We start from the raw sequence: 14,194 nt of genomic DNA, 5'->3' as shown, positions 1-14,194 counted from the left end.
CAATCCTAAGCAAAAAGAACAAAGCTGGAGGCATCATGCTACCTGACTTCAAATTATACTACATGGCTATAGTAATAAACAAATTAAAAAGTCAAATGTCATGACAAATGCCATAAGACACAGCCTACCCTATTTAAAGCATTGAGTTAGGGCTCAAGGAGCACTTTCATTCTTGAATGTTGTCTAATTTATTGGTGGTTGGTTTGTTTTGGCCTACCAAGTAGACCTGGTCTCACCTTCCTGATGACTTATTCTTAAATGCCAGCTAGTTATCATAAACATAGTATTTCAGAGTTGACAATGTATTACTCTCACCAATAATATTTATATTAAAAAATTTCTGCAGGAATACTTTGCTTGGAATTTACACATTTGAAATACTTGTAAAACTCTTTGCAAGAGGTGTCTGGGCAGGATCTTTTTCCTTCCTTGGTGATCCATGGAACTGGCTTGATTTCAGTGTAACTATGTTTGAGTGAGTATTTCTTTAAATTGAGTCTATTTTAATGTTTTGCTCAGCAAATGTTTTTCATAAAAAATAATTGATGTCTACAAAGATTTCTGCCTGAAGATAGTCTGTAAGTGGTGGGTACTTCAAAGTTATAGTCATTGTGAGCTCTCTCAGCTGCCTCTGACCTAGTTCTCAGAAGATGCAATAAAAAAGAAAGGAGTGGGTTATTTTCTGCTATTTGGAACAAGAATGATAAATATTGAATTTGTGCATTTTAAGTGTGCCTTTTAGTGATCAGTGAGCGAATCCCCTGAATACTTAGGAGAAGGTCCTAGCAGATTTGATTCTCAATTCCCAATCTACATTGCATGTAGCTACATTGCTTAAGACCAGTAAATATGCTAGAGATCAGAATAATGTATCTTAAACACCCACCCCCTCACACACATTTTCTGGAATGCTTCAGACAATTCTAACAATTTCATGTCTCTTTTTAAAATACTTCTATTTAGTGTATTCTAGCTACGGAAATCATTACTGGCATCAAACTCTTGTTAAAAATTTAAAGTGATTTTCTATGTGTAGATTTTGGGTCAATTTTTAAAATAACATTTATAAAGGTCATAAAGAGTGTCTGCTATATTGTAAGCAATCTAAAATAGTGTGTCATATCACTGTAATTACTACCATCACTACTTCTACTGTTATTACCATTATCTTTGCTGTTTTGCTCTTTCTGTTAGCTAACACTTGCAGAGCCCTTACTATGTGCCAGGTGCTCTTCCATGTACTTCGCATAAGTTAACTCATTAAATCTCTCAAAAAACCCTCTGAATCAGGAAGTATTATTAACCCCACTTTACAGTTGAGGAAACTGAGGCAAGAAAGATTTAAATAATTTGCTCATGTTGCACAGTTAGTTCATGGTAAAGCCTGGATTTCTACACAAGCTGTCTGGCTTCAGAGTCTGTGCCCTTAATCAACACACAGTCTGCCTTACACCTTCATCATCATCACCATCACCATTGTCATCATTATCACCATCATCATCAATGTCATCAGCATCATCCTCATTCTCATCCTCTCTTAATCTTTATTCTCATGTCACCACCATAATTGCCATTATCATAAGTTTAAATACTTAAAATGAATCTTATTCCTTAAAAAACTAGATATTCATTTTTCATTGTAACTATCTTTTCAGTAATTAGATAACAAAAGATTTATGAACATAGTGTAGAATATTTTATGAGAAATTAAGAGTGTTCACAATGTCAAACTTCTGTAAACTCTCATAATATAAGTTCATAGATTAATATTTACCTGGCCACTTTCCACTGTAGCAATCTTTGTCTTCTAATCAATAATAAAACTGTTTGCAATATGGATTCATGTGATCAAGGGAAATGTTTGCATATATGGTTTTAAAATAATTTTCAAAACCATAAAAGCCAAGAATAAGTAGCATAGATGTAATGTGACTTTTACGTAACTCTAATTTAATTCCACAGGGTTGTTATAAGATACTCACCTCTAAACTTCATTCCAATGCTTCAAACTGCAAGAACTTTGAGAATTTTAAAAATTATTCCTTTAAATCAAGGTAAGAAATTGTATTGAATATCTTTTCTTCATTTTGTTTTATATACTGCCATGTATTCACTTGAACTTCCCTGTTGTTGTTCAGAGGAAATATTGAACAATGTTTCCACTCTGAAACCAGTGAGTTATCTGAAATTTACATTTATGTCACTCTAGGAAAGAGGAGAAAAATACATTGACTGTTATTTATTTGGTGTAGGCTCAATTTTTACAAAACCAAAATATAGACATCAATAAAATATATTTTAATTTGTAATTCTTACAAATTAAATTTGAACTTATAAAATTCTTCTTAGACTTCTGAGAGAAATAGTGGTCTAGACAGATGTCTAATCTGCCTCTTTCTTTTCCTCATTTTATCAGGAAACTAGTTGATATGAACAAAGTAACATAAAATAAGATGAATTCCCCTTTGCTTTGAGTGCTTGGATAGGGTGCAATTCACATACCACAAAATTCGTCTTCTATCAGTGTGGTTGCAACTTTACCACATTGATGGAAGATGCTGAAGACTAAATTACAGCTCCCATTTCTGAAGACGTTCTAACAGAAACACACCAACACCTTCTAGTTTGTTATTGTGAATGAATAAGAACAGTTAGATAAGAACAACGCTACCCAGAATGTTTTAGCTGCAATTCTGAAGTGTTATGAAATAGCTGTATCAAGAAAGCAAATAAGGAATGTAATAAAAGCAAAAACAAAGCCTACAGGCAACTTTCATAGACCAGAAAGAAGGCTAAATATATATAGGTTATGTATTTGTAATTTAGGCAGAACAAATGAGAAAAACAGATTGGAAAGTATGGTGATAATTCATAACCTGTAATATACTCAAACATTGATTTGTACACATTAAGCTGTTGAATTGTGGAGCTCGTGAATTATATCTCAGTAAAGCTGTTTAATAAAAACTATCTGTGGCATGGCAGCTTTATCAAATCTAGTGAAGGAATCAATTAGTGAGAGTTAACCTGATGGGAATTTCACAGCTCTAGCTCCCTTACTACTCCCCACATATTTCACATGCATCTTCATCTTAAGACTAGAGGTAAGAATTATTAAATACATCAGATGAATTCAAGTTGTAATAATACAAGAAGAATTCATTCACTAGAGTTGGAAGCCTACAGGCTAGTAGAGACCTCTTACTTTTTTTTCAAGGGAGAATATACTAGGCACATACCAGCAATAAGGAGTGAATGAAAATATTTTGCAATATAGAAAGAGAAATATATATTTAATAGAAAGCAAGTATCCTCTTTTAAAATAAATGTGCTTAAAAATAGAAGCATACATAATAAATTGTCTTTTTGCAGTCTCTCAACAAATGATGAAATGGGAGAGTAATATGGGCAAATATAACTAACTTTAAGACAGAAAAGTGATAAAAATTATACTACCCTAGATGAATATTCAGTGGTAATAGAAGCCATAAAATAATATTATCAGTGCATCAAACAAGCACGCTTGTATAAAGAAAGACTAGAGGAATTCTGTATTAATACAATAGAACTGAAAAATGGAACGGATTAATGAAGGAGAACAGACTAAAGTCCATCTTATGCATAAACAGTAATCCTGAAAACAGACAAGAATGAATATAAAAGACAAATTATTGAAATATATACAATAGAAAAAACTTAAAAAATTTTAACTGGAAAAGACCCTACAAATGAAATAAATCAGCTTATACTAGATAAATAATAACTACAATATACACTTAGACATATTGTAAAATGTTATAAATGTAAAGTATTAAAGAATAAAAGTATTATAAAATTCTTCAAGCAAAAAAGCGAGAAACATACATCATGGACAGGTCACCCTTAGACCTCAAGTTAATAGTAAACTTAAGTAGGCAGTGGAGTTTCAGAGCTTGGGGGAAAGTGTAGGCAGGGAAGTTGAGACACTAGAATTCTATTATTGGCTGTCATTTGTAGGTATAGTCAGCAAATGTTATGTTCTCAGCTATGCAAGTGTTCTCAAACAATTCTTGTGTATCTTTTCAGAATATCTGCTGAAAAAATAAGTATGAAAATAAAATATTTAGAAATGAGAGTATTTAGTTCTAAAAGTAATTGCAATGAGCTCTGAAACCGTTTGACAATATTAACAGAATGCAAATATTATAAATCAGAAGTTAGCACATGGACTTCTGTGGTTCATTCTTGAACTAGAGACATATTTATGTTTTAGAAAACTTTGAAATAGATGTTAATATTATAAAAATTTGATGATTTTATGTTGAAATCCAATTTAACTTGGATGAATTGTCAGGATAGGTCCACCTACATTTATGAATGGCAACAACCTGCGTGGATGAAAAACAGCTGCCACTTCAAGTCAGGCAGATTCATCCAAGTCCTCTTAACTCCCTGTTTGTGTGAATCTATGCTTCCTGGGAAGCCCTTGTAAGGATTTGAAATTTATCCTTTCTATAAATCATGATAGATAATATGTGATACAAAATACACAATTCAACAATTATAACTAGATCAAAGGTCATTACTTATATTAGCAAAAACTGAGAAGTAAGAATAGAGAAATGTGAGAAAATAAACACAGTTATTTTCTCGCCTTATATGGTGGGACTGAGTAGACACAGTCTTACTGATGTAGAGATATGCATGTTATTTCAAAATAGGAACTTAAATTGGATATAAGTTCTCAAAACATGTATTTTATCTAAAATACTAAAGGAAAAAATAGACATAGTAAATTTATTGACAAAGGAAAATAAACACAGTGAATAATAAGGAGAATATAGAAATCAAAAAAGTAAGGTATATTCCAGTGTAGACCTAATTTATGAAAATAAATGCAATTGGTTTAAATTTTTTTTTATCAAGGCAGAGACTTGAATATGAAGTCAGAAATACAATTAAACTTTATAATAGACTTACACTAAGCAAAACGAAGGTTAAAATTTAAAAGAAGGAGGAAGTTATATCAGAAAATTAAGATCAAAATTGGCATATGGCCCAGAACTTTCTAACAAAATCTAATTAGCATATACTAATGAAAATGATTAGCAAAGTTAATTTTATAAAAATGTGATGGTGTCATTTCTTTTCCATCAAACAAAATGTCAGTGCTAAAATTAAAGCTCCACCAAAAACTGGGTATACAATGGAAATTATCTATCTGTATATATTTTATATATATAATCTATATATATATATACACAGAGACATATATTTTTCTTTAAGAATTGCTCTTCTTAAAAACATTTCTGACAAAACAATATGGAAAAAAATTCAGTATAAAGATATACTAAGGACTCATGACCATTGCCAAATAAGCACACCGTGCAAATACACCTATTTTATAAGTTTGGAATAGTAACTACAGAAATTACATTGAAGTGATTTAATTTTTTTCTAATAAACTGCCAAAAATATTTTGAAATGTTCCAGTTTTAGTGAAGGCTTATAATCTGGTTTATACTTTGGTTCAACATCTCTCGAAAACAATGTGAACATGTGGATCAACGCTAAACCACTGTTGTATGTTTGACACCGAAGTTCGATTATATATCTAGTACAATACTTTGAAAAGATTTGCTTATGGTAAAAAGAATGATACAATTGTAAGTGGCAAAAGGAGGCTATAAACATATATTTAATTATGTCAAATTAAAATTGTATGTTTAATCTAGATTATCACGTTTCTGTAGTCACAAGAATGACTTTATTTCAACACTGTCATATTTTACTCAAGAAATCTAATCATCTGAGGTCATTCAAAACAATAGTTTTCAATTCTCACAATAAGATAGAAAGTAGGTATTATTTCCATTTTAAAAAATTATGAAACTAAAGCATACAAATGTTGACTACTTGCATAGTTAACATCACAGAGTTAATATATTCTTATTCATCATTGTGCTGAGCAGTTATTAGGAAACTAATGCACACAGACTAGCAAATAAGAGAGCAAGTGAAAAAGAAAAGGGAGGAAGAAAGAAAGCAAGTTTATACACAAAAAAGTTAATAGTAATTTATTCTATGAGATATGATTATGTTATTTTTATTTTTTCTACTTTTCTACTTTCAGAAGTCAGCATGTATTATTTATAATTAGAAAAATGAATATCCTTAAATAAAGCCAGTTTTAAGTTTGAATTCTCTGTTAGTATTCTGTTATAAATACAGTTTACATAGATCACAGTTGTGTTATTCTCATTCTTGCTTATTGAAATTCTTCATAATTTTATTTAATTAGCTCACAAAATTGAATTATTATAAAGTCAATTAAAGAATAATATAGAATACTACTGTTTCAAGCTGTTTATTTTTTCAAGAACATTTTAATTTTGATTTATAACCTTACACCTTTATTTATGCTTACAAACACTGGAGGTTGGTATGACAAGCAATAACCAAGAGAGGGAGATTGTTTTCTTTGTAAAGAGAAAAGCAAATAATTAATTTAAAATAGTGTGTCTGAATTATTTTGTTAGGTGTTAAAAATTAGCAGTAATACATAAACTTCAACTTTTGATTTATTATTCACTTTATGTATGAGACCCAAATAATTAGAACTACATTATAAGATAAAACTATTGATTTCAATGGAGTATGCAGTTGCTATGGGAGAAGTTTGCCAATAGTGCTTTTCCAAGATATTACATTATTTCAAAAGCAAATGTCTCTCTTTCCAGGTCTGAAGTCCCTTGCAGGGGTCCTGACCCACTGCTTGAAGAAGCTTATTGGTGTCATTATCCTCACTCTGTTTTTTCTGAGCGTATTTTCTCTAATTGGGATGGGGCTCTTCATGGGCAAACTGAAACATAAATGTTTTCGATGGCCCCAAGAGAATGAAAATGAAACCCTGCACAACAAAACTGGAAACCCATATTACATTCGAGGTAAGAATCACCTTGCCATGTATATAAAAAATGGAAACTTTTGTTAAAGGCAAAGCAGTCTTCCCAGAAATGTTGAACACTCAACATTTTGCTAGATTCCCAAAGGCCCTGGCTTGTGTATTGGATGTTAGGTTAAAAAGGAAAGGATATTTGCTCTTTTCTTCACAATTGCGGAAAGGGATTTTAGCTTCTGCAGAGATCCAAACAGATTTCCAATGTGGTGCTAACTCATAATTACATATAGAATATCATTTCTTGCCCATTTTTCAGAAACAGAAAACTTTTATTATTTGGAAGGAGAAAGATATGCTCTCCTTTGTGGCAACAGGACAGATGCTGGGTAAGTGGTATTAGATTTATTCTATTAAATCATTATCACCTGTTGATAGTACTTAATGAAGGACTGTTGTTTTTACTATTGCTTCCTATTTGATTGTGTTATCTCATTTCATCATCGAAAAAATACTGAGAAGTTGTCTTAGTCTACTCAGGCTGCATTGATGAAATATCATAGACTGGTTGGTTTAAAAACAAGAGAAATTTATTACTCACAGTTGGGGAAACTAAGAAGTCCACATCAAGGTGCTGGGCCAATTTGGTGTCTGGTGAAGGCATGTCCTCTGGCCCGTACATGGTGCCTTTTTGCTGTGTCCTCACATGGCAGAAGAGGCCAGAGGTTTCTCTCAGGCCTTTTCTCTTGGTATATCAATCACATTCAAGAGGACTTCACCCTCATAACCTAATCACCTATCAAAGGCGCCATCTCCTAATCACTTTGGGAATTAGAATTTCAATATGAATGTTGAGGGGACACAAACATTCAGACCATAGCAGAAGTACGCAATGTGGAATACTATTCATCCCATTTTATTAAAAAAAGCAATAGTCAGACTAATTCAATGATTTCTTCAAGGTCAAGAAGCTAGTAAATGGCAGAGCTGGGAATTACACAAGAATCTTTTATTTTTTATTTTTTATTATGTTTTAAGTTCTAGGGTACATATGCACAACGTGAAGGCTTTTTACATATGTATACATGTGCCATGTTGGTGTGCTGCTCTTATCTTCTGTTTTCAAGAGTGCTCCAGAGCTAGTGAGAATGACCAAGAGAGACAATATAAATCTATCATTTGGAAAGAAGTTTTGGGAGAAAAGAAATATGAAAGATATGCTGATGGAAGCCGCGATAGCTCGGGCCGGTTGTCCTGGTGCACAAAGAGGCGAGGCTGCATGTTCGAGGCCAACCTGGGCAACCCTGAAAGCCTCACATCCATTAAAAAAAAATTAAAAAGATATGCTGATATTTCACTTATTTAATCTCTTATATGTTTTTATGGCTATAATTTACATTAATAAAAACCTCGTTCTTAAAATCAGCATTTCAAAATAATTCTTAAGTGAGATGACAAAACTGTCATGTCTCATTGTCCTATAATTCATAAAGGGGAAATAGGGCACTTCTCAGCAGTGTGTGACTCACGTAATTCCCTCCTGTTGCTTTGCTCAGCTGGGATGACTTGGCAGCCATCTGTAAACTCAGCTCTTTCTTATACTCTGGTGCCCAGATTAACAAAAGGCTCATGGGGGAGGAGAGCATGAGTTATATGGTTTAGTTACATTCAGGGGATTTTGACATTTTCTCACTTGCTCAACACACACACACACACACACAATCACACACATACATATATATAGTTTGTTTGTTTGAGACCGAGTCTTGTTCTGTTGCCCAGGCTGCAGTGCTGTGGCTCAGTCTCTACTCATTGTAACCTCTGCCTCCTGGGTTCAAGTGATTCTCGTGCCTCTGCCTCGCAAGTGGCTGGGATTACAGGCATGTGCCACCACGACTGGCTAATTTTTGTGTTTGTAGTAGAGATGGGTTTTTGCCGTGTTGCCCAGGCTAGTCTTGACCTCCTGGACTCAAGCGATCCACCCACCTTGGCCTCCCAAAGTGCTGAGATTACAGGTGTGAGCCAATGCACCCTGTGCTCGGCCTCAGCACATATTTTTTTGCCCCACTCCTGCTGGACTCCCATTCTATTCTCATATCCAAATGGTGAGCCCATCTCTTTGTATCTGTCCCATCCCATTTCAGCTAATTCCTTTTATGTACATTGCAAGCTCAAATATGACCTGAAATACATTTTGGATATACATACGTGGTCATGGATATTCAGGATACAATGGTATATTTCAAGGCAAGAAAAGAAAGTCATGCAATGTTTCACCTGCAGCAGTCATACTTGGCTGCATGGTAAATTATCCCAAAACAACAAGACAACAGAACTTCATTTGCTCAGATACTATGGGTCAGCAATTTAGCAAGTCCCACTGCATGAATGATTTTTAAACTTCTCTTTGTTCCATTAAAACTAAAACAAGTAACATGACTAAACCCAAAATAATATGAGAGAAAACTACACAAGGGCGTGGAGAGGGGAAGCATGATTTGCTGGGCTATCACTGTAATCATGGAACACAACACTGAAGCTCCTAAGTGGATAGAAATAATGAGGACTCCCTGAAAGGAAATAAAATAAATATTTAATTGGATCTGCCTCCCCATGTGCAAATACTGCTTATAAATTATCGATGCAATAAGTGTTTTCTCACCCTTAAATAATGGGTTCTACAGGCTTTACATGAAGTCATTTGAAAATTATACCCTCAACCATTGCAGCTGTATTTTTATCAGTACTATTTTCCATCAGTTCACTCTGATGTTCAGATATTTCCCTTTTGATATTGCAGTAGTAATGATATAGTTAATACAAGGCATTTTATTCTTGAAAAATGGTAAGATGATAGATTTAAGTATTCTCACCACAAAAAAAGTATGTGAGGTATGCATGCGTTAATTAGCTCCATTTTGCCATTGCACAATATATACCTATTTCAAAACAGCATGTTGTACTTCACAAATATGTACAGTTTCTCTTTGTCAACGAAAAAATAAAGAAATAGAAAAAAATGGTTTGGCAAAACCACTTTGAGGCCCCTTTTATTTTGCTTAATTAACACCGTTCACTGTATCGGCTTAAAATCTAACTCATGTGTGACTTTTTAGCAGGCAATTGTTTGGGAGAAGACATTACTCTCCCTGTGGAAAAGTGAGTTCTCTATTACTCAGGACAGATGTTCTGTAGCTATGATTTGGCCATAATGTCACCTAACAGTAAGCAGGTTTTTTTCTTTGTCTTCTTTAGTCAGTGTCCTGAAGGATATGTGTGTGTAAAAGCTGGCATAAATCCTGATCAAGGCTTCACAAATTTTGACAGTTTTGGCTGGGCCTTATTTGCCCTATTTCGGTTAATGGCTCAGGATTACCCTGAAGTACTTTATCACCAGGTAAGAACAGAAAGAATCTGTACTGTACTTAGGAATGGCACCATGCCCTCGCTTCTAAGATAATGGTCAAATGTAATATAGTTTTAAAAATTTTTACATGCAGAAGAATTGGAAGACAAAAGAAAAGAGGACTAGAATTACTGAATGTCAAATTATAAGCTGGCCACAATGCCACGTGTATTATATCTTATTTAATCTTTGAAACAATTCTACAAGGTCAGAGAGAGAGAGAGAAGAGAGAGACTGTATGTGTTTGTTTATGTGTATGCTTTTTATATGAAGACACTAAGATTTGGAGAGGTCGAGTAGCCTCCCAAAATTTACAGCAGTTGAACCTCCCAGATCTCAGATCATGGTCTTGTTTCAAAGCCTATGATATTGTGCATTTGATTATCACTAAATAAAGTACATTTCTAGGTATTAATTCTTTAGTTAAAACATTTTGAATTTATGACATTACCATGTTTTAAGCAATTATTTATTGAATACATACAGTGTCCTATTTCTTTTTGTTCTTCTATTTCCTCTTATCCAGTTCAATATTCAATCATGTTCCAGTTACAATAACAGAAGGCTTACTGTAATGAGAATTGAAATTCACATTCTGAGAGTCTGTGTTCATAACTAATTATGTATGTGTATAGTTTCTCAGGTATGATACTCATTAAAATGGGGATGCAGTTTTTCTTTGAAGAGAAGTTCTATCGTAGTAGAAAATAGTGTTATTTTCAAAGCAGCATTACTCTAACTTCTGAAGTTATTTATAGTTGAAGGAGAGCATTCTTTATTTTTGAACAAACATTCATACACATCCAGTCCATGCTTATTTTGGTTGGCTTGATAAATTTTGGACAATCTATGTGTATATATGGGTCATCAATGATGATAGGCTAAAGTAATATATTTGGGGCACAGAGTTTCATAATATATTGTTAAATGGAAATCAAGTAGACCAAACATACATGCAGCATAATTGTATTTTGGTAAAATAAAGAAAATATTGCAAGTGACCTTTTACGCAAACTATATTTTCTAATTTTGTTAGACTAGTACCTCCATTGGTATTTCCAGTCTCTTTGATAAGATTCAGTGTTTTCTCCAAAACACTAGGAGGTTCTTATTTCTAAAATAATTTTATCATGTTATTCTTCTTTTAAAAAATCCGTCAGTGTTTTTCAAATTCCCATAGGCCAAAGTTCCAACTCTATATGCATGATATATAGTGCCCTTCAAGGTCTCATCTGCCTACATCTCCTGATTTATTTCTTAACGTACTCTAATATATGCTCTCTGTTTAATTATTTAAAAGGTTTGCTGCTTCCTAAATGAGCTTTTCTCGTAATGTCATATTTCCATGTATGTTATACCCTCTCCCTAAATTTAAGTTTCCTCCTATCTGCCTTCAGTTTCATGCTTCAAATTTATGCTGTGAAACCATGATTTCTCCTTTGAGCTTTTCCCCAAGCCCAGTGTAGGAGTAAGGCACATCCTACATGGAATGCCACGGGCCACTGTACTTTCCTCAGATTGTGGTGTTTTAGTTGCTTGTCCAGCTATTTTCCCACTTAGAGATGAACTGCCTGAGAAACTACCTGCTAACTTTTTATCTATCTGAGAAAAAAAATAAGAATTTTGTCTTATTTTAATTTTGTTGCTTTCTCAGCATCTACACATAGAATGCTTAATGGAACTTTAATAAAATATAAGTGAATTTGTATGGGCTTTATCACTGTATATGCTATGATAATACACGTTTTGCTCTTCACTTATTACCCCCAAAATGTATGAATTAATTTTCTCATTAGCAATTGTTTGAAGATAGTTCTTTCCCTCTACCGAAGAAATAGGGAACCAGTCTGGAAGTGTCCTGCTGTTAGGGCTCTCGGGATCTTCATTATTGTACTGCAACTTTTTGTTTGTTTTTTACACTTTAAGTTCTGGGATACATGTGCAGAATGTGCAGATTTGTTACATAGATAAACATGTGCCATAGTGGTTTGCTGCACCCATCAACCTGTCATCTATATTAGGTATTTCTCCTAATGCTATACCTCCCCTTCCCCCCACCCCACAACAGGTCCCCCGGTGTGTGATGTTCCCCTCCCTGTGTCCATATGTTCTCATTGTTCAACTCCCACTTACCAGTGAGAATATGTGGTGTTTGGTTTTCTGTTCCTGTGTTAGTTTGCTGAGAATGATGGTTTCCAGCTTCATCCATGTGCCTGCAAAGGACATGAACTCATTCTTTTTTATGGCTGCATAGTATTCCATGATGTATATGTGCCACATTTTCTTTATCCAGTTTAACATTGATGGACATTGGGTTGGTTCCAAGTCTTTGCTATTGTGAATAGTGTCCTTCAAGTTTTTGCTGACTAATGTAGATGGAGTTTGTTTTGATTTTGTCTAGATTTGTACCCTGAACATTGCCTTAAATTGAACTAATTATGAATAGGGAAATTTAGCAATTCTTCCCAAAGAGTATAGTGTATGTTTTGGAGATGATTGTTTTCCATTAATTCAAAATATATTTATTTTATCCAAGTATTCTGGTATGCTGTGGGTACAGAAATGAACAAAACAGTATCAACCCTCAGGGAACAAAATTATGTTTATAGTATAGCTAATATTTATTGGGAACTCGGGATGTGCTAAGATCTTCGTTTATAATGTTTCATTTTATATTCATAAAAAGCATTGAAGTAGAGGTCATAGTTAGCCTCTATTTCAAACTAAAATGTAATAAAACTAGAAATTATATACTGTTTTATGCTAATAACAGCATATGCTTTTATGCTCCACTAGAATTATATAGTGGAGAGAGCAAAAGTTCTGAATTCAGGCATTCCCTCATAGACTGTGAGATCTTGGTAGCTTTTTCCCTATCTAGTTTCCATTTGTCTTCTGTATATTGAAAGCAATATTGAATAAGATAATAAACATAAAGTATAGTTGTCCTTCAGTATCCATGGGGGATCAGTTACAGGACCTCCGGTGGATACCAAAATCCATGAATTCTCAAGTTCCTTAATGTAAAATGGCATAGAATTTGCATATAACCTACATACTTCCTGTATAAATTATCCTGTGTAAGTTAAATGAGATTACTCATAATACCTAGTATAATGTAAATGCTATGTAAATACAGTCATGTGTTACTTAATGACAGGGATACATTCTGAAAAATGTGTCATTAGGTGATTTCATCATTGTATGAACATCATAGAGTGAACTTCCACAAACTTGGATGATGTAGCCTACTATACACCTAGGCTATATAGCCTATTGATCCTAGGCGGCAAACTTGCACACCATGTAACTATACTGAATACTGTAGGCAATTGGAACACTATGCTAAGTATTTGTATAGGTAGGCATATAAAAGATACAGTAAAAACATAGTATAAAAAAACCCAAAAAATTGATATACCTATATAGAACAGCTCCATTAGAATCTTTTGAGATCACTTTTGTATATGCTGCTGGTCATTGACCTAAATGTTTTTACATGGTATGAGACTGTATAGTTGTTACACTGTATTGTTTATAATAACAAGATAAAAAGTCTATATGTTCAATATAGATAAAATTTTAATATGTATAGTTGACCCATGGTTGGTTGAATCCACAGAAATGGAACCCATGAATACTTGGAACCAACTCTATTTACTGATGTGCATGGCCTGAAGGGTACTTTTTTTTTTTGAGAGATGGTGTCACTCTGTCACCCAGGCTGGAGTTCAGTGGTGTGATCATGGCTCACAGCAGCCTCAACCACCCTGGGCTCAGGCAATCCTCCCACCTCAGCCTCCTGAGTAACTGGGACTACAGGCAAATACCATCACATCCAACTAATTTTTTTGTATTTTTAGTAGAGATGGGGTTTGCAGTGTACTTTAAAATAGCTGTTCCTGACTGCT

General features: G+C 33.7%; 1 protein-coding gene across 1 annotated transcript in view; it reads left to right on the top strand.

Annotated features, from left to right (window-relative positions):
* The window catches only part of SCN7A (sodium voltage-gated channel alpha subunit 7), a 93,172-nt gene that overhangs the window by 22,485 nt on the left and 56,493 nt on the right, over window positions 1–14,194 (top strand). Inside the window, 5 exon segments of the mRNA XM_017867494.1 lie at window positions 347–475; window positions 1,963–2,054; window positions 6,720–6,926; window positions 7,197–7,266; window positions 10,133–10,274. Of these exon segments, the coding sequence (XP_017722983.1) occupies window positions 347–475; window positions 1,963–2,054; window positions 6,720–6,926; window positions 7,197–7,266; window positions 10,133–10,274 (640 nt within the window).

The sequence above is a fragment of the Rhinopithecus bieti genome, unplaced genomic scaffold (assembly GCF_001698545.2).
Source record: "Rhinopithecus bieti isolate Rb0 unplaced genomic scaffold, ASM169854v2 scaffold_3854, whole genome shotgun sequence".
Classification (NCBI taxonomy): Eukaryota; Metazoa; Chordata; class Mammalia; order Primates; family Cercopithecidae; genus Rhinopithecus; species Rhinopithecus bieti.
Note: the sequence above shows the minus strand (reverse complement) of the source record. Positions and strands in the feature narration are given on the sequence as shown.